We start from the raw sequence: 26674 nt of genomic DNA on the forward strand, positions 1-26674 counted from the left end.
ACATTCAGGCCTAAACAAAAATTTACACAGTTATGTGTTGGATGTCTATATCAAGAGATGGTGATGAAAAGACCAGAGAATCTTTTCATGCCGTATTCATCCCTGATGTGTCTCCTTCAATTGCTGTGGGAAGGAGACTGGTTAAAATATAATGACTAGGATATCAGATGTTCATGGGAGACGTGACAGCTGAAGACACCTCCCTCATACCATTTGTGATTTATTTAGGGGATGAGAAGGCTTTTACCATCAAGTGAGGGTTAGAATTTTATGTGAATGTGAAATACTACTAAATAGTAAAAGCATGTCTGTGCGATCATTCCAACATATATTCTGGATATTAATGCGAATAACTCATGAAATACAAATCCTTTTTATCACTCAGAGAGGCTGGATGGATAGAGAACAATAGTGCCAGCATGGAGGGAAGAGAGAAAGCAGAAATGTAGGTGGTAGATCAGCTTGATTAATTCCATAGCAAGGGAAATGGAAGATAAGGAAACCCACAAAAACAGTGCTACCAGTGGTTTAGGAAAAGAATTTGTCAGTCTTGCATAAGTGGTTGTTTAGCACAGGTGAACATTTCATTGAAGTGAGAGGCAATATTTTTAGGAAAGCACACGAAATACCCCCTTGCATATACAGTATATGTAGAGTTAGTTTTCAGGCAGTTATAGCTATTTGGGGAGAAAAAGTAGGTTTTGGAATTCTCACAGTATTTGACTGTGTGCAATTTAATTATTGATGTTGATAATAACTAGCAGGATGCACATGGATGCACACAAGACAGCCCTAAGTGGTCAGATACCCAAATGTCGACAGACTTCTGTAGTAAGCTGTACAGAGACTAAGCACCATGTTTGTGGGAACCATTTGGAAGGTCAGGGAAGTGCAATTTTTTGCCATTCTTTCTTTTTGCAAATTGGGTGAAGGATTGAGACACCAGAAGGAGAGGGAGTTCTCACTGTCCTGGTTAGCAGTGGAGAGTTCTCTGCTTCTGGCCTGCCACCCATTGGTACTCTCTGCAAGTAAGTCAGTAAAGACATCCACGATTGTTGAAAATAAGAAGGGAATAGGAGGAAAGAGGAAGCAGAATATTGACTGTGACCTCTGGGTTGAGCTCCCTTGAATTGCATTGCATTGAAAGTCATACAAGATGGCATTAGGTACTGTGGTAGGGGGAACAATTCTTCTATCTTGTGTGAAAACTTTATTTTCTAAGTTCCATATTTTAGTTCCTGAAGAGATTCAAATCCATTGTATTGTAAAATGGAAATACTGCTTTTCATTTAAGTACAGGTCTCCTACTTCACACCATAGTACCAGAGCAAATAGCTAGAGGGAACAGAAGAGCTGGAGATGGCGATGAAGCTCAAGTGGCAGAGCATGTTCCTCAGATGAACACAGTTATGGTTTTAGTACACAGCCTTGTAGAAAGAGTTTGATTTCTTCTAAATTTTCCAACTGATTTTCTGGGGCTGATTTTATATTATTTTATTTTTTAGAGATGACACAGCATTAATTTCCATTGCAGTTTGTGACCCAAGCATTAACATTTGGTGAGTTGAATTTTCTGTCATCTGAGTGTAAATTCACTTCTAGGGTGAGGTTAGTACCCAATCTATATGATAGCTGATCAGTGTCCTCATGTATTCCTTCTCCTGTATTGAAACTAAATTGAAAATGATAGCGTCAGGCAGCAGAGACTTGGTCATGGTATACTGTGAAGTAAAACATAGAAACCGTATCCTTATTTACCTATTCTCTACCTTATTTACCTATTTCCTACATGCAACTTGAACTGAGACAATGGAGGAGAGAGTCCCAGTCAGGAACAATGAGGTGGTCTCAGTGTTTCTGAGGTGAAAATGCTGGTGGGCCTCTTTCCTTCTCTAGAAATCTGGTACTTAGTAGACAGGCTCATTTTCAGGTATGATGAGAGTCCAGCTTTTAGGCTGTTGTTTCTTGTCTTTTGGTGAGAAGCAGTTAAGAAATCAGCCAAGTTAGTGACAGGAAGGAGAGAGAAGAGCAGACTTAGAAAGCTGAAAATCAGATTGTATAATGGATTGAGTTCTTCTGAAGTGAGTTGCATGTACAATTAAACTACATGATACCAATAATCAGTGTGTTAGGTTTAGTAAGAGAGAAAAAGTCTTTGACTGTGCATAAAAGCTTTCTTTTGAAGTGATAAATATGTAAAAGTTTCCATTTCTACAAATTTGTTAGTGTTAGGTTAACTTACTACCTTAAGTAAAAAAGTAAAACTATGATTGCACTTGGTATTTGACTGTCTATAATTTAATGCTGTTTAGCTTGGATAAAAATGATCCAGCAGAATTTGGGACAGAAGAATTCAAGCAAAGGTCAGATATAGACATATACATCAATGTGTATAAGTATATGTCAGGAAACATATTGATCATTTCTGGGAAATTTCCAAGTATTGTCAGTGTATCTTCTGTCTGTCATATTATTCCTTTTTCATTTTGATGAATAAATGAGAAATGAGTTGCACAAAAGTGTTTTGCTATTGTAGGGAGCAGTGTATTAGGTTTACTAAGAGAGAAAAATTCTTTGACCATGCATAAAAGATTTCTTTTGAAATGATAAAATGTAACTCCCCTACCCCAAATTAAATTCCTTTGTTCATTTAGCTAAATATGTAAAAGTTTTGATTTCTACAAATTTGTTAGTCTTAGATTAACTTACTACACTGAGTGAAAACGTAAAACTATGATTGCACATGGTATTTGATTATCTATAATTTAATTCTCTTTAGCTTGGATAAAAATGACCCACCAGATCTTGGGACGGAAGAATTCAAGCAAAGGTCAGATATCTACAAGTAGATAAACATACATAAATATAAATGTTATGAAACAGATTGATCATTTCTGGGTAGTTTCCAAATATTGTCAGTGTACCTTCTGTCTGTCAGATTGCCCCTTTTCCATTTTGATGAGTAAATGAGAAATGAGTTGCACAAAAGTGTTTTGCTATTGTAGGGAGCAGTGAAGGGAAATGCCTAAAAACCCCCACATTGCCAGTGTATGAGATCCTACTACAACTGGTTGTGTTCCTTTGGTCTGATGGCAAAGACACAGAATCCTATGCATTTATTTCCTGCCATAAAAATTTCTTCACAGGTGAAGAAATACAAGTGTCAGGACGAAGTGGCTACATGTTTGTTCGGTCCTTTCCATATTCTGTTGGCTATGTCCAGTTCTTTGATGGCTATACACTTTCTGTAGGCCTAGACCTTAAATTATACATATTATTTTCATTGTGCATTAATGCCAGCTTTTCAAAACTGTGGTTGTAAGGTTTGTGACAGTGTGAGTACTTTATGGGCACCATTTCTATTGGATAGACAGATGGCTCCACAGCATTATGGCAAGCTCCTTACTGCTCACATCTGTGAATACAGGTCTCATAAATAAATTTATGCTTACAATGAAAGAGGTAGGAGACAGAGAGAGAGAGATCGATCATGTCCACACGTGTGTGGCAGAGTGGCAATACTCTGCTACTATGGCTTCAAGTCAGGGCTCCAGGAATATTTTACTTTCTTGTTTATCACTGAATCTCTTCTTCCTCATTCACACATGCAATGCATTTTGCTCATTCAGTGGAGATGGACTTCTGCCAGAAGGAATACTCTGGAAGGCTTCATATTGCTATCCTCTGCTGTTCACCCCCACTGTAGACAGAATCACACCTGTGAACCCAAGTCTACACATAGATCTACCATTCTGGTGAAATCCTAAGGGGAAGTGTCATTGAACAGGCAAGCCTTAGGTAGGAGGGATCACCATGCCATCAACATAGGAGTTGCAAGAACAGGGCTCTGAGTTCAGAGTTCAGTACTGGAGAGAAGTTTTGGCAGAGACAGAGGAGATAGAGGCATAGTACATTTGACAGAGCATCTGTGTAGCATGCACAAGCTATGGTTTTCTAACCTAATATTGTTATAAATACAACATTCCTTCCCACATTGTCCTACTTAATTTTTATATGTTTCAATTTGTCCACAGCAAAGGCAGCAACTTAACCACGGCTGTTGTTCATTCAAACGAAGACATCAGTACTGCGTGAGTTAATTTTTTTTTTATTTTGGGGATCATGTATAGAGTGCTTACACTTATTTTCCTCAGATAGTAGGTGAATTTCTTCTCACACATTGATAGTCCTGTTTATGTTTTCATCCCATTTCCCTTCCCCTACACCTTTCCAATCAACTTGCTTTATCCCCTCCCTCTTCTATTTCAAATAAACATATGTAATACTCCAGGTAAATTTTCAGATACAATAACAATATGAGATTAACAATTAAGGGGAAAAAGGAAAAGAGAAATAACATAGTACATTAAGAACAACTATCACACAAGGTAAAGCTCTTGTTTCTGTATTCTAGAATTTTTTTTCATTTACTGTAAGTTGATTCATTTTTCATCTAATTGATAAATCATTTTGGAAAATGTTTGCTTTTCAGAGCACAGAGGACTGCCTGTTCATATCACACATAATCATGACATGTTTTCAAACTAAGTAGAAAATGATAGAGCAGATCCAAAGACAGTGGTTCTTGGTGTGCTGTGAAGACAAATACTAGCACCCAAAACCCTTAGATTATCATATCTCATTATAGGCCCAAATTGTCACCATACCATGAACAAAGGAGTAGCAAGGACAGGGCTCTGGGGTGAGATCTCAGTAGTGGCAGGAGTGGCAGGGACAAAAATGGTAGAGATGAAGCTCTGTTGGCAGCATTTTTGTGTTGCATTCACAAGACCTTAGTTTCCTAACTTAGTGTTCTGGAAAAAAATGCATGATTAATTCCCACATTTTCCCAGTTAATTATTGTGTGTTTTTAATATGTCCACAGTGAGGATAGTGGCTTAAGAGCTGTTATAGTTCATTCCAATGAAGACATCAGTAGTTGGTGAGTTGATTTTTTTTGTCATCTAAGTGATAACTCATGTTGCACAATAATATCTTCAGGGTACACAAGCACTGCTTATCGATATTGAATGTAATCATGATGTGTTTTGAAACTCAATAGAAATGATAGAACCTGTCCAAAGACACTTGCTCATGGTGTGCTATGAAGGCAACTACTAGCACCCAAAATTCTTAGATTATCACGGTGCCTGTCAGCTACTCCGAATGTGGCAAGGGACCTGGGAATCCTTTGCTGAAACCAAAAGTAGGCCTAGCACCAGTAGCTAAGAGGTGATCCTTCCTTCTTTTGAATGCTTAAACCCTGAAAGGCCCACATTCATACTGAAGGGGAGCCTTACTTCTAGACTGCTTTTTCTTACTCCTATCTGAAGAGCAGGAGCAGCAGCAGGGAATATTAGATGATAATTAGATGATATGTAAGTCTTGAGTTCTTCTGAAGTGAGTTGAACGTGAAGAGGACGTCATTATCTACTAGAGTAGGTAGATTTGTTGGGTTATGGTATACTTTTCTTTCTCCCTCTCACTTTTTTTTTTTTGGTAATTCATTGGTTTGAACTGGGTGCTGTCCCTAAGTTCTTCAGCTCAAGGCTATTAGTGCTCTACCGCTTGTGCCACAGCGCCACCTTGGGTTTTCTGGTGGTAAATTGGACATAAGAGTCATGGATTTTCATGGCTGGGTTGGCTTTGAACCATGGTGCTCAGATCTCAGCCCCTGAGAGATTTGTGGATCACTTTCTTTTCTAATACCATTGAAGCGTTGGAGAAAGACTCAGTCATGACAATATGCTTCAAGTACATTGTTAACATTAGTAACATATTCCTCTAGAAAACATGACGTTTCCAACTTGTGAGTCTGTAATTGATTGGACCAAGGAGCAGATCCGATGTGCAGAAAAGTAAAAGAAACAAAAATAGAGGCTACTGAGTCTGCACAGAACTGCATGTATAAGATCAAGATCATGCATGCATCCCTGATAGTTCAGAGCCCTGTCATTGTGAAATTAGTGTCTAAAATGGCACTGTGTCTTGCTCTGCCACCATGCAAGACTTGTTCTTATCCAAGTCTGTTACACACTGAAAAGGCTCGACCTCGTGCCACACATAGTATTAGAGCAAGGTAGATATTCATAATGATGGCAATAAAAAGTTGGCACAAGGAGTGGAGAACCTGGAATTTAACTAGGAAGAAAGAGGAAATTTGGACTGAGAAAACAGAGGGCCATTAGGGAGAAAACACAAAAAGCTAAGAGCACTGCTTTCACTTAGTTGTAAGTCACGAACAAAAAGATTTTGTTCTATCTAATCATCTCAGATTAAATTTTTCCCTTCCCCTAATAATCACACTTATTTGCATGGAAAAGTGGTTGATAAGTTTCAAAGTGATGGATTGACATGGGAATAAATGTTCAATAGAGGGACTACACAAAAGTCCCTTGCTCCAACAGTCACTCTGATGATTTCCCCAGCATGTGAATGGAGGACACTGAAGTTTTCAGATCAGAAATGAGTTTGTAGCTACTTTTTCTCATCTAACTGTAGTTACTTGGAAAAACTGGAGGTTTTGATTAGATGTGAGGAAGGTCATGGATAGTCGACGAGCCCACCTTCCCCTTAGTGATTTGAGGCCAAATTTCTTTGGTGAGTAATGTGGTTGTTTTCTCTTTTGGAGATGACCTTGCACCTGTCCTCCTTAATGACACACTGAACTAGAAACACACTCACTCCCAGAATGCCAGTCATGCTAACTGTCATTTTTGTGTCATCAAGTGTATTTCTTCATGGTCTGAAACTGTAAGGTTGCATTTATTTAAATCAACGTGAGAAGAGAACCAGTTCTAGGGAAAAAACAGTGCATGAATGTAGGACCTGCATCAGAATTTGACCCAGAATTTGAACTCTTCCGTATTCATGTGATATGTGACCATAGGTGTTTTTGTTACTTTAGCACAACTGCACATGATCCTTGTCCAGCACCTGATGATGGCAATGTGACAGAAAGGTAAGATATAAACCAAGACAAGTGTAGAAGTGGAAGTTTATGTTCATATTATATATATATATGTACAGACACATGTAGTCATAAGTATGCACATACACATGGCTGGAGCTGAGCACTTGGACACAAAGAAACACCAACACCATGAAAGGACTGGTGGCAGGCGTGATGCAGCATATGGCAGAAAGTAAAGATCCTGTGTTGGAACACCACTGCTGCTAGGAAAATGAAAGAAGCATACATCAGGAAGGGTCAGCCTGTCACACATGCCTCTCACATGGCTGTGTGGTGAGTGGAAGTTGGATGTGATCTCATTTAGAGGCCTGCTTGGGAAGGCACTTATCTCAAGCCGTATCATTTTTATTCTAATTAAATGGTGACCCAATTCACTTATCTTCTGATTTTAGCTACTAATATGTATGGTGTCATATGAAGTAGCAATATGACATGAGCAGTGAAAATCGATTGGTTCATATGTAATCAGTTTTTTGACTGAAAGTTTATGCTAAAAAAGAATCCTTTGTGGAGCAAAGTCGAGGATCACACATAAGCTCTTCTTTAACCAGTCCTAGGTCATCTTGTGAGCCTGTCTGCCTAATTCCACATTATAGTGAGAGTTTTATGAATATGACGATACTTTTTCTTCCTATGGCATTTTGTCATCAGAGTCATGTAGTTTGGTTTCTCTTCAGATTGTATAAATCTTTCACTTTTTAATAAAGATACTTTTATAATACTATTTAATGAGGTCCTCATTGCTAGCCTATAAAGTCTTATTGTAGTAAAAATAAGAAGTTCAACAATACATCTTTCGGCATTTTGCTGCTGCTGTTAATCCATGGTCTCAAAGTACTCTGAGCTCTCCTGGAATGATCTTTCTTCTCCTGCGTTCAGTGTGCATTGATTACAGGCATGCAGAACTATAACCAGGTTGAAATCTTCTGTCTTCACAGGCCTGATATGATCAATTAGAATCATTTTCTAGAACAGATGACATGGTAGATTGCTACGTGTAAAGTTTAGAAGATCAGCTTGCTAGTTAAACATTAATTATAACTAACTTGACCCAAACTGACATGGTTTCTTTTGCATTCCTTTTTATTCTTTAGCAAAACTGAAGTAGAAACCAAAAGAGTACCTACAAGTGGATTACCAATTAAAATGTAAGATAGAAAGTACAGTGTGTGTGTGTGTGTGTGTGTGTGTGTGTGTGTGTGTGTGTGTGTGAAGAAGCAAACACGGAGATCACTGTATTGGCATCCAAGTGTCCATAGATTTCTTTCAACACTGTTCTTAAAGTCTTCTCACAATTAAGATTTTTTTAAAGAATTATTCTTTATTTTTCAAAGAATTTTATTTTGAAAAGGTATACAGACTTGTTTATTTGCCTCATATTCAGAACAAAAAGAGCAAGGGCCCCACCCACTGATGCTGGCTGAGATGGAAGTGTAGCATTCCTGCCATTCTTACTGGCCCACAGCAATGGGAGAAAAGCCTGCTGTCAGGAGCTATAGCTCCTTAGTGTTCTGAGGCAGGTAGTGGCATAGGCTTTCTCATGTTTTCTGGGGTTCCGTGTCTTCACACCTGGTTATTTTTAAATTAGCTGCACTGCTCCAGAAGCAATCAGAGGAACAATACTGGATCAAGTGTTGGGAGTCCTCATCCAATCCATCTGCTCATCTTATTCGGGTTCTACCAAACTATTTTATTGCTGTTCTTTTACTCTCAGAAGCACATATGAGTTTGGATCTAGTTTGGTAACTGCGCTCTAAAGGTCCACCTTCTGTAAGTTGGGAGGCATGTGCTTTAAGGTGACATTTTTAAGATAAGTGTCCTTGTGAGCCATGTGCTCTTTAGTGAAGGGAAATTCCTCTGGAGAAAGGCTGCAAGGTTCCCCTTCAGGATCCTGTCTTCTCCTTCTCTAGAATGTGAGGGAAAAACTTCTCTATCATTGTGAGTCAATACTGCAAGCAGCTACTAAGGACATAACGGCTTCTCTCCATCTCCATTTGACATATACTAACCTTCAGATCTCCCTTTTTGGCTCTTTTGAGATTTTCTTCCATGTGATCCAGCTCTTCTGTGACACATTCTACAATTTCACACTTGCTTTCCAGAAGTTCAGGAGCAAATTTTGCATCCTCCAGGCCTGCTCCAGCCTTTCAATGAGCTCTGCAAGAGTTAGGACCACCTCCTCACTGAGTCTTGCCCTATGAAATCCAGTTCCTCTGTCATCTTCTCTGAAACCAGGAACCTCACCTCCCGACATCCAACTCCCGCACTCCTGCACCAAGATTTTGTTTTTCACTTAGACTCTAGATATATTTATGGCTATTTCCCCCATATATTTATATATCTTAGTTTACTCTAGAAGATGACAAGACAGCTTCCCCCCAGTAAAACCCTGTCCTAGGTAAATTTGTTTACTTAGGTAGCAAGAGGATAACATTAAACATGGAAGCTTTAATTTGTGGCACTGAATGATGGCCTAAACAGGGCACCCTTCAGAAGGTACAATTAATGACCCACCTAGCTTTTCAGCAATACAAGCATGTTGAAGTCTTCCAGCCCATTTGCTTGACATTCGTGCTTTATGCCTTGAAGCTTCTTTGTAATGGCATGGAGTTCACACAGATCATTTGACTTTTTTTGCTCCCACAAAAATATCAACTCTTCTAGAATTTGTGGTTTCAAAGCTTGCATCATACAAAGCATAGTGACAACCTGTTTCAAGAAGCACTCCCCCAAAATGCTTGAAAGGATCAGTTATGGTAACACCAACATCTCCATCCAAAATTACTTTGCCTTCTTCAACAATGATGTAAGTTTTGTCTGCAATGAGACAAAAAAGGACAACCTTCTTCCTTTTCTTGCTTTATTCTGGTGTGGAGAATTTTTAAACTTCCATGTCATAGAAAATGTGACACACTTCAGCAACTTGCACTCTAGAGGCCATCTTGGCTGGGGTGGTCACAGGGACTGGAAGGGCTGGGAAAGGAGACGGCCAGTGTCTAGACTTCAGAGCATTTTCCTCACTGAAGCGGGCATTAAGATCTTTACAGACTATTCCTCTGTCTTTGGTTTGAGATAGGATATATGTAGCAAGTCATTTAAGTGTCTAGCATGGGCAAGTTCTTGGGTCCAATCCCCATTACAATGCAAGAGAAAGACAATTGGACAAAGGGAAGACATAAATGATGAAGACACAGAAGAAAAAGAGTAGGGGGAGAGAGTGGCAGGAAGAGGAGAAGAAGGGGGAGGAGGGAATGGGGGAGTGATTTTCTTATTGAGGGAATCATCATTCCTACATTTGTCACTTAGATACTTCATGTGGACTCTCTCAGGGAGATTAAAGTTCTCTTAAGTTTTACAAAGCAGTAGTGATTTAATTATTTTATTTGGAGGTAATAGGATGTAGGAGGCTCCACTGTTTTCTGAAGACTCTTTAGCAGAAAACAATGAAACTAAAATCCTAGAAGTATTCATTATCCTGCCAGAGTGCTTCTGCTATGGTGCTTCTACCAAGTGAAGTGAGGGCCACAATTCTAATCCCAAGGATCGAGCTCCTGCCTCAGGACTATGGTTTCTGAATCCTATCTGAGACAGAAGCTTCAAGATGATGCTGAAGAATGGATGAGATGAAGGAATCAGCAAACTGGGTGGATTGAGGGCATTTACACCTCCAAACTGCAGCTGATTGAAAAGATAAATCAATGTTGTCACTGACATTTGATTTGATTGTGAATGCCACAGCTCAAGTCTTGAGTCATCTCACTTTACAGTTAATATATTTCATTAAAAAATTATCAAGTATCACTGGGTGCCATTGGCTGACCCCTGCAATCCTAGCTATTCAGGAGGCTGAGATTTGAGGACTGCAGTTCAAAGTCACCAAAGCACAAAACTCCAGGAGACTCTAATTAATCATCAGAAAACTGGAGTGCAGCTATGGCTCCAGGAGCATAGCACAAGCTTTGAGCTGAAGACTTCTGGGAGAGCAGCCAAGCCCTGAGTATAAGACTCTGGACCAACGCCCACCGCATTCTCCCCAAAAATCAAGTATCAAGCCAGGTGAAGGAAAAAGAAAGAAAGAAAAAAGACAGACAGAGAGAGACAGATAGAGACAGACAGAGAGACAGAGACAGAGAGATGGAGAAACGGAGGGAAGAAGGAAGGATGGAAGGAAGGGAGTGAAACTAAGAAAGAAAGGAAATAAAAGAAAAAAATAAACAACTGGTCTGAGTGGGTGGTCTACTATTAGATTGCCTATCTAGCACACAGGAAACCCTAGGTTTGATTCCTAGGTACTACATGCACATAGAAAAACTCAGAAGTGCTGCTATAGTGGTAGGTTGTGATAGAGTGATAGATTGCAACAGCTCAAGGACAGTGCCCACACCCTGAGTTCAAGACCCAGGACTAGAAGGACAAAACCAACTAAACAAAGCAAAACAGCAGAAAAACTCAATGTTCAGTGTTTCATCTCTGTGAAGACATATCAAGACTTTATAGGGCTGTGAGAGAAGCTCCATCAGGAATGATGAAGGAACTTGTGAAGGCCTGGGGCACCCACCTAACATAGAGACAACACTACCTGAGAGGGAAGAGCACTTGTAGGATTCTTAGCTTCACTGAACTTTCTGAAGGCACCTCTGCTTCCTGCCTACCACTACCTCATGCTGTTCCAAATGCGATTGTCTTTATTTAGCCACCCCAAGAAGAGTCTTATATCTAAACAAATGATAAATTCCAGGAGACAGGAGACTCACCTAAGAATTCTCCATGTGTGTGTTTTTATACATACATATATATATATATATATATATATATATATATATAGGCACTGCTTTGCTGAAATTATGGAATCATGTATACTATGTACCTCATGAATACTATACACCTGGTACTTTTTACCTCAGTCAAGGTAGACGACACAAATTCTGGGCAATGCTGTCTCATGCCTGTAATGGTCAGTACTGTTGAGATCTCATGAAGACCATGGTTCAAAGACAGCATAGGCAGGAAATGTATGAGATTGTGATTTCCATTTAACTTGCAAAAAGCTGAAAGTATGGCTCAAGTGGTAGAGTACCAGAATTGATAGAGAAACCTAAGGAAGAGCAACCAATCCCTAAGATGAAGCCCTAGTAGTTTCAGCACAAAAATATTCCAAAAAGAAGTTAACCTCCTTAGCAAAGACAAGTACAGGTTGAAGTGAAAGGATGGAAAAAGGTATTCCCAGAATGGAGCTGAAAAGGAAGAAAATGAAAATGTATTTCTATGTAACAAAGAAAACTTGAAAATAATACAAGATGAAAGTGACTTCATGTGGCTAAAGATACTGCAATGATTAGCAACAAAAAGGCAGCTAAGCCTCAATGCACCCAATTTCACACAACAGACACCGCTGCACATAAATGAGGAGATGGATCCCAACCATGCTAGATCCTCTCTATAGAATCCACAACCGATTCAACCGATGACATATAGCCAATGGAAGCACATATCTGCCTATTATTCCACTCAACAGTCACAGAATAAGTATCATCCCAGCACTCCCCAAGCTTTCTCCAAAGGAAATATTTACAGCACAAAGGCAGAATTGTTCTTTTCCTTCTCTATTACAATGTAATTATACAAATGGTTTTCTTTGTAGAGTATAAAGGAAGTCTTAATAGATACACATAAGAAATGATTGGGGGAGCTCTGTTTAGTCTTTTGAAGAAATGCCATACTGCTTTCCATAGTGGTTGAACGAATTTGAACTCCCACCAACAGTGGAGTAATGATCCCTCCTGTCCACATCCTCTCCAGCATCTGTTGTTATTAGATTTCTCAATCACGGCCATTCTAACTGGAGTGAGGTGGAACCTTAGAGTTGTTTTGATTTGCATTTCTTTTATGGCCAGAGATGTCGAGCATTTCTTCATGTGTCCATAGGCCATTCATATTTCTTCTTCAGAGAAGACTCTTAAGTCTTTGGTTCGTCTGTTTACTAGATGGTTGTTTCTTTGGAGATTAGTTTTGAAGTGATTCATTTTTTTTGAGCTGTTGATACATTTTAGATGTGAGGCCTTTGTCTGTTGTATGGTTAGTGAAGATCTTCTCCCACTCTGTAGGTTGTCTAGTTAATTTTCTAGCTATGTCCTTTGCCATACAGAAGCTCTGCAGTTTAACGCAGTCCTACTTATCTAGACATAGAGCTCCCCTATGATCCAGCAATTCCACTACTTGGCATCTACCCAATCGTCCAGAAACAAGGACATACTAAAGCCACTAGCACAACGATGTTCATTGCAGCACTAGTTACCATAGCAAAGAATGGAACCAACCCAGATGCCCCTCAGTTGATGAGTGGATCAACAAGATGTGGTATTTATATACAGAATGGAATTCTATGCTGCTGTCAGGAAGAACAACATCGCCCCATTTGGAAGGAAATGGAAACACTTAGAAAAAATCATATTAAGTGAAGTAAGTTAGACTCAAAGGAACATAGGCTCTATGGTGTCCCTCATTTGTCATAATCAGTAGAAACCTTGAGCTCCCCTAGCAGAGATATACAATAGAACAAAACCTAGATACATAATCCCATGTCGTATGACACTAAATGAAAGGACCTCCAGGATATAGAAACAAAAGCCATATAATGAGTGATTGTTGTCCTTAATGTACTGTTATCTCTCATCTCTTTTTCCGTCCCTTGGTTATCTCATATTGTTACAGTATTTCACCTTGTTATCTGATATATTGTATATACGTATATTTGGTTATTTGAAAACAGATAGGGAAGGGGGGAAAACAAGATAATGTTCCGGGGAGAGGGGAGCGAAATGGGGACCAAGACATGAGAAAGGGTATCAATGTATGTGAAGTGATGCACCTTCAATCTGGTGAATATAATGTAACCCTTCTATTAATTACAAAAAATATATGGGAAAAAAGAAATGATTGTATTACTGCATGCTCTCATCCCATGATGGAATTCCAGTAGAAATAGACAGCTAGATAAACTACAGAATATATTGAAATACATAGAATTAGAACAAAACATTTTTGAACGGTTGGTTGATGGTTATTGGAGAAATATGGGGGGATATGTAATCAAGTCTAGAAGATACCTGACAATGTGTTTTGTTTTCATCCTGTAGCGATATCTTGTCTGATACCACAACAAAACGTGATGAACTTAACAACAATGAAGGGTATGTTCTGAACATATATGCACCACTCACCTAGGTATACTTATAGATATTAACATGAATGTAGGTACAGACACACATGAAAGTATAGTCAAAGAAAGGAAAGTGATTTAGATTAGAGAACTTTCTTGGAAGTATTGATGACAATACAGGATTTTTGATATTTTTCTAAGATGCATTGGATGTAATATCTGCAGCTACCTTTCTAAAACCTTAGCTGTCTTAAGAATAAATATCAAGAATTCTTCTTATTCCTAATCTATTGTAGTGGCCAAAGCCAATTCAGTGTTTTGATGGAAGCCCCAGCAGGGTAAGAAACTACTCTGCAGGTGCTCCATTATCTCCAGCTAGAGGATACAACACCAGCATTGATCCTCCTCCTCCTACACCACCACCTCCTCCTCCTCCTCCTCTTCCTCCTTCTTCCTCTTTCTCTCTCTCTCTTTCCCTCCCTCCCTCCCTTCCTCCCTCCCTCCCTCCCTTCCCCCCTTTCTCTCCCCCCTCCTTCCCTCCCCCCCCTCTCCCTCCCTCCCTCCCTCCCTCCCTCCCTCCACCCCCTCTCTCTCTCAGAATGAGAAAAGACTAGTCCTTAGGGAAGTTTTAATTTGAAATATGTTTTCCTATAATGGCTCACCTCCAAGGTGTATTTCAAGCCTTAAACAAAATTCTGCCCAACTACGTGTCAGATGTCTATATCAAGAGATGATGATGAAGACACGAGAATCTTTTTGGGCCCGTGTTTATCCCCGATGTATCTCATTTCATTGCTCTGGGAATTGGGTTGGCCAATATATAATGACTTGACTAGGTTTCCAGTTGTTCATGGAGAACTGACAGCTGAGGACAGGCCCCTCATATCGTATGCGCTTTATTTAGTGGATGAAAAGTCTCTTACCATCAAGTCAGGGTTAGAATTTTATGTGAAAGGTAAATATTACACTAAAGATTCAAAACTTGGTGTATGGTATATGTATGTTTGTTTCCTCATATATTCTGGATGTGAAGGTGAAAAACTCATGAAACATAAATGTAAATATTTTAGTTGTTTATTAAAAGCATTTCATTATAAAACTCGTGTAGAATATCCCTTTAAATTGATATTATACAGGACTTTGGTTTTGGTTAATCTTGTACAATGCATGTACTTTTGTTTGGATTTGCACCAAAGTTTCGGTTCCTAAGACCAACAGATTACTCTTTTCCTAAAAAGGTAAAAAAGCCATATCAAGAGAAACAAAATGTGACTGATTTTATTTTTATTCACATTTTACAGCAACCACATGAAGAAAATTGCAAATAAAATTCTACTGTCTCTATCATTCATGTGGGTAAGACTGTAGAAATACAAGCAATGAAGTATTTATATAAAATATAACATCAATATTTGAAGTGAAAAGAATCTAAGAAAGTCCAAACTGAGCAACAAGAGTTTCTACTGTTAAGATGTTGAAAAATAACCCGTGTGTGCCTTCATACTATAATCCAATTGATCTTGGAAAATTGTCTTCAGCTGGTCTTATAACTCAGAAAAAAATGGCATTTAAGCAAGTCTATGTAATGACATATGGCTATGTGTTTTTCTACTCATGAAAGTAAGTAAATATAAGTTGGGTGCTGGTGGCTCACATCTCTAATCCTTGCTGAAAGCTGAGGATTACCACTGGAAGCCAGCTTGGACAGGAAAGTTCTTGAGATTCTTATCTCAAATAAATGACCCAGAAAAAGCCAGAAGTGGCATTTTGGCTCAAGTGAGTTTGCTAGTCTTGAGCAAAAGCAGCTCAGGGACAGCACCTAGAGTACAAGGCTCAGGAATGGAAAAGGAAGAAGGAAAGACAGAAATACTGGAAGAATGAGAGGAGGGGTGTGAGGGAGAGGGAGAGGGAGATTGAGAGGGGGAGGGTGTGGGAGAGGGAGAGGGAGTGCAAGGAAGGAAGGAGGAAAGCAAGGAAGGAAGGAAAGTAGGAAAGAAGGAAAGAGGGAAAAGTATGGAGGGAGTGAGGAAAGAAGGAAAGCAAAAATAAAGGAAAGAATAACAACGAAGTGTTAACATTTTGGAAGTATAGGTTGTATTCTAATAACTCCCTTATTTATGTGATTCCTCCATTCTGGAAACACGTTCCTTAGGCTTCCACTCTACATATGAGAAAAATTTTATACTGTGCCTTAAAGTACATAAAAATTAATAGTATTTTCATTTGAGTTTCAGTTTTAAAGACTTTGAAATCTTCTCAATTCATCGTCATAACGACATAAACGATACAATCAACCAATGGGTAGTTCGTTTAAAATATGTGACAGAAAGGCTTCAAAGCACTTAGAGTTCAATTCCATAAATATGTATGGAATTGAATTCTTTTTCATGTGTCCATAGCTGCGCAAGGAGTACCCCCAAATAAATAATCATATACATGTTAAAATCCTCAATAAAAATCTTAGGATCCAAGTGGGCACTAGTCATTTTAGGGCCTCATGCTTCCTGGACAGGCATTTTACTGACTAAACTAGACTTCTAGCCCTTCCTACTTTCTTATTTCTGAGATAAGGTTTGGCCTTTTGCTCTGACTGGCCTGGACTTCAGTAGGAATATTGAAGTTGCCTTACTGACCTGGCTGGGACAAGAGGCTCACATCATCACACCTAGCTTGTCTTGTTGAAGTGGGTTTGTGGAATTTCTTTGCTGGGGCTGGCCTTGACCTGGTATCCTCCTCAGTCTCATGAGTAGCTAATATCATAGCTATGAACCACCGCACACAGGCAGGTAGTCCTTCAAGCGCTTAGGTCAGTTATGCCTTCACTGAGCTTTAACTATTACAGTCTGACAAAGATTCAGATTGATGACTTTTTATGTGCTAAAAGAAACTGACAGATTCATCTTCAGAATTTATCAATATTTAAAGAGTTTATACTGACAGACTAGTCATTTCATTTCCATTTTTGTTCTAGCCTGCAGTTATTGTGTGGTTTCTACATACCCTCCAGTATACTGTTTAGGAGGGAATGTGGTTCACTATGCAGTGCTTCTATTGGATAAAAAACTGAACAATGTTTTTAGATAGGAATGCACTAATTCTTCATACCATTGGCCACTATAATCTTAAATAATGTCTTTTTAGCATCTGACATATACTTTTAGGAATTGTTGAAATGTGGTGCCAAACTCTCATTGTCTTTATTTATTTTAGGATTTTGGCAATACTACTGATTTTTGTCGATCTTGGTCTAATGGCAACAGATATTATAGTTACGACCAGCAAACTACATATTCCATTAGAGTATAGAACACTTTCCCTTGTGATTGCTATATTTTTCCTTTTGGATGTTGTTCTACAAGTATTTCTGAAAGGGTAAGTTTTATTCTCTCTGAAGTCTAAATCTGAAGAACCCTACTGAGACTGGCTACTCCACCAAGTAGCTCAGGCTCACTATTTCCCTTAACTGTGTGCTTGAAACTCCCATTTATCTCCTTGATTTACACAAAATAACATTTATTTGCCAGTCCTGGTGCTTGAACTCAGGGCCTGAGCGCTGTCCTTGGACATTTCTCAAGGCTAAAGAACTACCACTTGAGCCACAGCACCACTCCCAGTGTTTTTCTATATATGTGGTGCCAAGGAATTGCACCAGGTTATTGGTGCATGATAGCAAGCATTCTACTAGGACAAACGCCCAGCCAAATTTTTTTCAGGATACTAAATTAATTAGAAGATCAATCCAAACAAATGTGTGCCTCTTGAAAAGCAGTTTGAAGCCAAGGCCCAAACCCAGATTTTCATTGAATAGCTTTAATTAGTTTTATATTGCTTGAGACACTCTCATGGATTAGTTGAGAAAAGTCTTTGAACAGATAAAGCTTAAAGGGATTTACCAAAAGGGACCAGGTAATTAATATGTCAATGTGTATGTTAAGAAGGCGAAGTATGAGTGCCAGGAGTCTGTCTTAATGGTGGAATGCCTGCCAAGCATGCAGAAAGACCCAAGTTCAATTCCTCAGTTCCACATATAGAAAAAGCCAGATGTGGTGCTGTGGCACAAGTAGTAAAGCTCTAACCTTGAGAAAGTCCAAGGACAGTGTTCAGGCCCTGAGTTGAAGCACCAAGACTTGAGAAAAAAAAGAAGAAGAATCTGGGCCCAGTGTCTCATGACTGTAATCCTAGCTACTCAGGAAACTGAGTTCTGTGAATCACAGTTCCAAGCCAGCCCAGGTGCTAAAGTCTGTGAGATTCCTATCTCCAGTTAACTACTAGAAAACCTGAAGTGTTTCTCTGGCTCAAGTGTTGCATGGTATCTTTGAGCTAAATAGCTCAGGGACAGTACCCAGTCCCAGAGTTCTGCCCCATGACTGTTAAAAATTAGAAGGAGAAGTATATACTTGAGGTCTATAGATCAATACTTTGATTCTGACTGGAATTTCAAGTAACGTTTGATAGTATGTTAAATACTAGATACTGTACTCTAAATATTCCCGAGTTCATTGAACGGAAAAGTTTCAATGAAAGCATCTGCAGGTGATGTGGAGATTGATTATCTCATTAGTGAGATGTAGCAAGAAAGAAATAGATTGCTTCCCTTTCCTTCTTGCTGGTTTTCTGAAAAGTAGGATGGGTGAGGCAAGCCTTGGGGATGGGCTGCTGGGCGACTCAGGCACTGAGTTTCCTAGCCTCCCTTTCTCCAAGTCATTTCAGAAGGCAGTGTATGTTCTTTCCTGAGGACTTGTTCTCCTTCTTCTCTTGAGCAAAGCAGAGTTATTCACTGCCAGGTTAGTCTGATCCTGACAGACTGCCTCAGAGTGTGAAGATGCTTTTCCTGGAGGACTAGTGCTCACCTCTGCAGGAGTCAGTGGTGGAAAGGAGTCTGGTAGATGGATGTCGGTCTTTGTCCTTTTAAGGACACAGCAGCCCCTTGGGATTCCATTGTGGGTGCAAGGACAGATTATGAGTTCAGAATCGCAGTTCCTACCCATCTCATATGATACTCACATATTGATCTGGGGATAGTATGATGTACTGAAATTGTTGCTCAACAGAACTGTTGCATTTGTCTTCTTCCAACTCCACTGGAGAAGGCAGTGCATACCTGTTGTCCAATGGCTGGAGTAGATGGCTTATTCATTAAGCTTTGATTGTCATCAGGTATGCAAGTATGTAATAATACAAATTTACTACTTGAATACCTTCCACCAGTATTATGTTTTCTCTTTCTCAAATCCAGTCCATCCATTTCATAGAATCTATTACAATAACAATTTTAATGAAGTTGAGTCAAGTACTTTTTGCTCTAAAGATTTTCCTCTATCCTCTTAAAGAAGATAACCATTTTTTTTTACTTTCTCTTACAGGAAAAAGCATTATTTTTCAGATTTCCTCAATATTACAGATGCTGCCATCACTATCATTATTTTATTTATGGACATCACATACATATTCTTTAATGCTACATTTTTTAAAGATATCCAAAGGTAGGAAGCCCATGACTTAACTGTCACACTTTTCTTTCATTTGTTCCTTAATTTGTACTTATTCTTGGCTTAAATTGTGTATATTGAACTGATTTCTGTTTAAGTTCTGAACCTGATACATTTTTTGAAAATAAAATATTAGGGAAGATGACATGGATTGAGTGGTAGAGGCCTACTTAGCAAGTGTAAGAACCTGATTTCAAGGGACTGTAACACAAAAATGGAAGAACAAATGAAGGGAAAATGATACATTTTCATACCCTTGAGATCTAAAAACAGACAGCATTTAAAGCCAGTTAAAGGTGTCTTCACTAAAGTACTTCCATTGGATATAGGAACTGGAACATCATTTTGAAATCCCCCCTTGATGATCTACTAATCTGCTTTTCCTAATATTGCAAGTGTATTGACTTGAACATGTATGAAGTTTCAGTGGTTCTAGTTATACTTCTCTAAAAAATAGCCGATGGAAACCAGGAAATCACGTATATGGCAACCCAGATAATGGATTTTTGCAATGGCAGTTTGGTAAAACGAAGAATGTTAAGGCAAAGTTAAAGCAGTAAGGGATTACTAAGTAATATGTGTATGGGTGTGGCTGTCTGTCTGTATCTGTGTCTGTGTCTGCCTCTGTCTCTATCTCCCTTTCCCTAAATGAGATAGAAAAATACCAATGTACATTGGAGGGCTAATGTTAGGAGGCTTTTAGCTATATTCATTAGAAGTCAAAGAAATAGATTCTTTCTTACCAAAGTTTCTGAGAGGTCCAGTGTGATCCCCAAGTAAATATTGCTTTGGCTAGGGTTTGGATCTTGAAAATAACCTCAATCCATATGGTCCTTCAATGGGCAACCTCAACACCACTTGAGACCTTGGTAGCAAGACAACACTTGAGGTAGCAGCTACAGCAGCTGAATCAAGATGGATCGGAGTCAGAGTCGTGGTCATGGCCAGAGGTAGCAAGAAGGATGATAAGGACAAGAAAAGGAAATATGAAGCACCTGTACCAACTAGAGTGGAGAAATAGAAGAAGAAAACGAAGTGACCAGATGTTGCCAGCAAACTGCTACTGGTGACACCTTATACTCAGTGTCGCTTGAAATAACTGAAGTTAGAGATAATTAAAGATTATCTTCTCATGGAAGAAGAATTTCTTAGAAATCAGGAACAAACGAAGCTATTAGAAGCAAAGCAAGAGGAGGAAAGATGAAAGGTGGATGACCTGGGGGGGACCCTGATGTCGGTAGGCACCTTGGAAGAGGATCACTGATGACATTTGTGCCATGGTGTCCACATCTGTGGGCTCTGAGCACTGTGTCATCATCCTTTCCATCCTGGACAAGAACCTGCTGGAACCAGGCTGCTCAGTCCTTCTCAACCACAAAGTGCATGCGGTGATAGGGATGCTAATGGATGACACAATCCCTCCGGTCACAGTGATGAAGGTGGAGAGGCTCCCCAGGAGACATATGCAGATATGGGTGGCTTAGACAACCAAATCCAGTATATTAAGGAATCTGAGGAATTGCCTCTCACTCATCCTGAATATTATGAAGAGATTGGTATAAAACACCCATCATTCTCTATAGGCCACCTGGCACAGGTAAAACTGTTGGCTAAAGCAGTAGGAAATGAAACATTGGCCACTTTCTTGAGAGAGGTGGGCTCACAACTTATTCAAAAGCACCTAGGCAACGGGCCCCTACTTGTATGGGAATTGTTTCGAGTTGCAGAAGAACACGAACCATCCATTGTGTTTATTGATTAAATTGATGTCATTGGCACCAGAATGTAAGATTTGGACTCTGGAGGTGAGAGAGAAGTTCAGAGAACCATGTTGGTGCCACTTGAATCGTTTTGATTCAAGGGGGGATGTGAAAGTGATCATGGCCCCAAACCAGATAGAAACTTTGGATCCAGCACTGATCAGACCAGGCTTCATTGACAGAAAGATTGAGTTCCCCCTGCCAGATGAGAAAAAAAAATAAGCTCACCTTCCACATTCATAAAAGCATGACTGTCCTGGCAGACAACGTGACTCTAGATGACTTGATCAGGGCAAAGATGATCTCTCTGGGGCCAACAATAAGGCAATCTGTACGGAAGCTGGGCTGATGGCCTTGAGGGAACGCAGAATGAAAGTAACAAATGTAGACTTCAAAAAATCTAAAGAAAACCTTGTTTATTAAAAACAAGAAGGCACACCTGAGGGGCTCTATCTCTAGGAACCACAACTGCCTCAGGAAAGTGATGGGAGTTTTCCTAGCTCTCCACTGGGAAGCCATTAGTGCCTGCCCAGTGGAAACCATGGGTCAGATGATTTTACTAAAAATTCCCCTTTGTCTTAGGAAATGTGGCTTGTAGGTCTCACATCTGGCAATCTCTGTTGTCTATGCTGTGCAGCACTCTGCTTCCCAATAAAGTGCGTTTTTCAGAAAGAAAGATAGAAAGGAAGAAATGAGGAAGGAAGGAAGGAAGGAAGGAAGGAAGGACAGAAAGGAAGGAAGGAAGAAAAGAAGAAAGAAAGAAAGAAAGAAAGAAAGAAAGAAAGAAAGAAAGAAAGAAAGAAAAAAGAAAGAGAAAGAAAGAGAGAGAGAGAAAGAAAGAAAGAAAGAAAGAAAGAAGGAAAGAGAGAAAGAAAAGATGAAAGAAAGAAAGAAAGAAAGAAAGAAAGAAAGAAAGAAAGAAAGAAAGAAAGAAAGAAAGAAAACACATCAGCCTCCACCCTAGACCACTGAATTGGAAACTCTGGGATCTGTGAACCATGGTTGAAGCAGTTCTGCCAAATGAATCTTGTTGGACATGACCACACCTTTCTGTTTCTGAATGGAGGAGAAACACCAGCCAGTATGGTTGGGAAGTATTGCAACCTGTTCCCTGCCTGATATGCATGTACTAGCTGTAGGGAGCCTCTGTTACTAAAAGGAATAACACCAATATACAAACAATCAAAGTTCATTTGGGGGGAAGATGAAAACTAAAATAGTCTATAAAGCTGAATGAACTCATTACTGTTTGTCCAGGCAGTAATTTCTCAATCTTAGCATTACTGATATTTTGAGAAGATAGTTATTACTTGGGTAGGGAAGAGAGGACAAAAACATCCTATCATTCTTCCTAGATTCATATTTATTGTAGGGTGTTTAGCAGCAGTCCTAGATGTGATTAGCACCTGCATCCATTTGGTTGAGACCACCAAGTATGTCCATATGTTACCCAGTGTCCTCTGGGATGAGGGGTATAGCTGACTGTTAGAGCACTAGAGCAGAACGTGGAGGCCATGGGGGTGGTGCAGAGCAATGTAACATATGTACACAGATTTAAACGTATGTATTGATGAACTCTTCTCTTTCTGAACTAAAAGTATGTATCTATAAATTTTTAGAATGATTGTATTCTTTTGGCTTCTGAGGCTGATAACACTTATGAGGATCTTTCACCTTGCAACTCAGAAAAGACATCTAGAAAAATTAATCAGAAGACTGGTAAGTGGGCAGGACATGTTTGCTTCCCATCCTGGTAAAAGTTTTAGGTAGCAATATCAAATTCTTTGTGGTTGACTTCTGTTTTACAGCTTCATCATTTTTGTTCCTCCCAGGTGTCTGGCAATAAGAGACGATATGCCAAGGATGGATTTGACCTAGATTTAACTTACATCACTGGTTTGTGAAACTTAACTGTTGATTGACTTCTCTTAATTATAGTACTGTTTTTTGAAACTTGTCATGTGATTGACTTATGTTTAATCCACATTTTCCTGTGAAGTAAGAATATTCCCTTTGGTTTTCCCAAACTACAATGTTTTTTATCTAAGGCACATTGGTTTGTGCTTTTTGTTTTTGATTTGTTACTACGTTGGCTTCTTTGGTGGTTCTGGAAAAAGATCTCAGTCTCTTGCTTGCTTGGGAGGCTCTCCTACTTCTGCCACACCACTAGCACTTTTTATGTCATTGTTATTTTCAAGGTAGGCTCTTGCTTTCTGTCCCAGCTTTTCTGAGCTACAGTTCTTCTACTTGTATGCCATTGTACCAAGCCATTTATTGAGATGAAGTCTTTCCATGTTCCTCAGATCTTTGCCTCCTGAATAGCTGATTTCCAAGACTGAGCCAAAAATGCCTAGCTTTTTTGCTTTCTCTCTCTTCTTTTTTGTTTCTCTTCTTTCTTCCTTTCTCTGTCTCGCTTACCTTCTCTTCTTTCTTCTTTCCTTCCTTCCTTTCCATACTCTCAAAGTATTTTTCTCAATGATTTCATAGGCTACTGTGTTATGGTAATAGATTGGTAGATTACATCTGGGCACAGGTAATCTCATTCATTTCAAACCAAGACTCCCTGGTGGTTAGACAGTAAATACGATGCAATTTCAAGTGGCTCCATTAAAATTTCACTTATTATTTATTCAGTTTTGTTAGCTATCTAAGCATCCAAGAGAAAGAGACCTTAATCTTCTAAAATCCCAGAGAACAAGTTCATTATCCATGAGGTCAGGTTTGCTAAGGGAAGAGGGCTTCAAACACTAAGTTCCTGTTGAGCCTAAGGATATTATGATATTGCATAACTTATTTATTTACTTTTGTATTGTATTGTCAGTCCTGCGGCTTGAACTCAGAACTTGATAACTGTCCTTGAGCTTCTTTTGCTCAAGGCTAGCACTTTACCAGTAGAGCCACACTGCCACTTCTGGTGTTTTCTGTTTATGTTGTCCTGAGGAATCCAACTCAGAGTGTTTTTGCATGCAAGTCAAACGCTCTGCCACAAAATCACCTCCCTAGACTTCTATTGCTTAATCTTAATGCATCATCTTGGTTATGTCACTATCATATCAACTCTTCTTGTACTCTGAGAAAAGAACCTGGATAGATGTACAAATAATTTTTGTTATTATTGTTGTTCCCATCTGTACTGACTTTCCTAATAGGGATTCTTTTGCTTTCCAGACCGTCTTGTCGCCATGTCATTTCCATCCTCTGGGATACATACATTCTATAGGAATCCAATGCAGGTAAGCATATTTGTGCAGCACAGAGTGAACTCTATAGACTCAAGAGCTTAGTGTTGACCCAGGCAAAGCAGTGTTCTACCATTTTATTCTTTCTGGTGAAAAATCATAAAAGCATGGTATCAACTTGCTTTTGTTTATGCGAAGCCCTGGAGGTCCTACTGATTCGTAAGAGCACCCATTTATTTATCTCAAGATAGAGTGGTTTGAACATTTGGATGGGGCTTAATGGAGTGGTTCCAATGATTAGGTACAGGACTGGCTACTTCACTGGGCTGATCTGGGCATCTCTGATCAGTTGCCGCTCCTCTGAGGACTAGCTAATCTGAATGGGCTTTTCTGATTGCCTCTCTGTTATTATGTCTCTTCTCCCAGGCAGCTAGATCTTGGGGACCATTGAGATGGCCTTAGGAACAGCAAGCAAATGAATGTAATTACATTAAGACTAAGTCTTCAAGTGAGTGTGAGTGGCCTTGAATTCATTAGCTAAGACAAAAATGAATTACAAAAGCAGTCTGGATTCAAGGATCAGAAAATAGGCTCCATCACAGGATGAGAGGAATTGTGTCCCCATATGTAGTCTTTCAGGGAGAAGAAAGCCATGTCTAAAAATATATATGTTCTTTCCCATAGATTCCCTGATAATTAAATAAGGGAAATCCCACTTTTGGCTCTGTAAGTGACTAACTTAATTTTAAGCCCCTTGAAGCTCCTTACTAAGAAAGCACATAAAATTTGGGGTTAGGGATATATGTACATATGTATTCACATACAGTGAATTCCTGTAGTAATTCCTACTGTTTTTCCTTAATGAAATATAATTGGAGATCTGTGTATGGGTTCATATATAACGTGTTTGCATTCAGTGGTCAATGACAGGAAATGCTCTGATGGGTGATCACTCAGTGTGTGAACATCAATGAATGTACTTGAAGTAAGTTCCTGGAATTCTCAGCAGCTTCATCCAATAAGAGTACTGTTGTGTAAGCTGGGCATCAGTTATCCAAACATAGCCTCAGGACTACAGGTCTCTTTCCCCACACAAGGCAAATAATAAATGCTCCACAACTCTTATGAGACAAGCGAGCAAGTCCTAGTAGGAGAGTGCTTTCCTAGTATGCATGAAGCCCTGGGTTCCATTCCTTGGGATCACATTCACAGAAAAAGCTAGAAGTGGTGCTGTAGCACAAGCGGTAGAGCCCTAGCCTTGAGAAAATCCAAGGAGAGTACCTGGCGCTGAATTCAAGCCCCAAGATTGGTAAAAAAAAATAGTGTAAGAGAAAATGTAGAACCTCACTCATCATCAGAAAAATGCAGGTGGAAACCACAATGTGATAGCACTGCAACATTCCACAAGCATGACAATTATTGAATAGTTAAGAGGTAACACATGCTAGTAAACTTGTGGAGAAAGATGGCCCATGGCAAGCTATTGATGATATCAATTAGCATAGACACTCAAGAAAACAGTGTGAAGATTCTCAAACAAATCACACTTCAATGATCTTGGGATCCAATCATACCTCGACTGGGTATTGATGCGACTTAAAGAGATCATTATGTGGCAGAGACATATGTACCCCTGGTTAAAAGCTCACTGCTCAGCAGTGAATAGCCAAGGGATGAAATCCACCTCTTAAGTTTCCATTCCAAGGTGAATGTTGTGGCACCTCTACATGATAGTGCATTGTTTACTCCTGCAAACAACTGTCTTTGTCAATAACACAAAAGGAGAAGTTATATGTTAATCAAATAAGCCAAATGGCAAGTATGGAATATGTGAAATAAAAAAACATTGATCTCAATGAAGGTGAGCCTAGACTAGTGAATATCAGAAACTTGGGTGAGTCAGAAGGAGGAAGGTTTGGACAAAGGTTGATCAATGAGCAAGAGATTATAATGACATAAGAGGTAACTTTTCGCTGAGCTGTTACACAGTAGATTGATTACACACAACAGCATTGTGTTATATATTATTAAAGAGGAAAGGATTTTAAAGTTTCACTATGATGTTAACTAATGCTTGACATAATAGTTGTATTTAACCTGATTTATGTACATGT

At 39.3% G+C, this 26674-nt stretch overlaps 1 protein-coding gene, 1 long non-coding RNA gene and 2 pseudogenes across 2 annotated transcripts in view; 2 read left to right on the forward strand and 2 right to left on the reverse strand.

Moving 5' to 3' along the window:
• Nucleotides 1-26674, forward strand: part of LOC150039021 (uncharacterized) — a 162236-nt gene that overhangs the window by 74152 nt on the left and 61410 nt on the right. The gene's annotated exons all lie outside the window — the stretch shown is intronic.
• On the reverse strand, nucleotides 8601-9208 carry LOC150039025 (DNA replication complex GINS protein SLD5 pseudogene; annotated as a pseudogene).
• Nucleotides 9447-9914, reverse strand: LOC150039026 (destrin pseudogene; annotated as a pseudogene).
• The window catches only part of LOC150039027 (phosphatidylinositol 3,4,5-trisphosphate 3-phosphatase TPTE2-like), a 30940-nt gene continuing 25284 nt past the window's right edge, over nucleotides 21019-26674 (forward strand). Inside the window, exons 1-3 of the mRNA XM_090328062.1 lie at nucleotides 21019-21060; nucleotides 23214-23277; nucleotides 24550-24614. Coding sequence (XP_090184188.1) covers nucleotides 21019-21060; nucleotides 23214-23277; nucleotides 24550-24614 — 171 coding nt within the window. The remainder of the gene's footprint in view (nucleotides 21061-23213; nucleotides 23278-24549; nucleotides 24615-26674) is intronic.

This window comes from Megascapheus bottae, unplaced genomic scaffold (genome assembly GCF_031878675.1).
Source record: "Megascapheus bottae isolate mThoBot1 unplaced genomic scaffold, mThoBot2.hap1 HAP1_SCAFFOLD_132, whole genome shotgun sequence".
Lineage (NCBI taxonomy): Eukaryota > Metazoa > Chordata > Mammalia > Rodentia > Geomyidae > Megascapheus > Megascapheus bottae.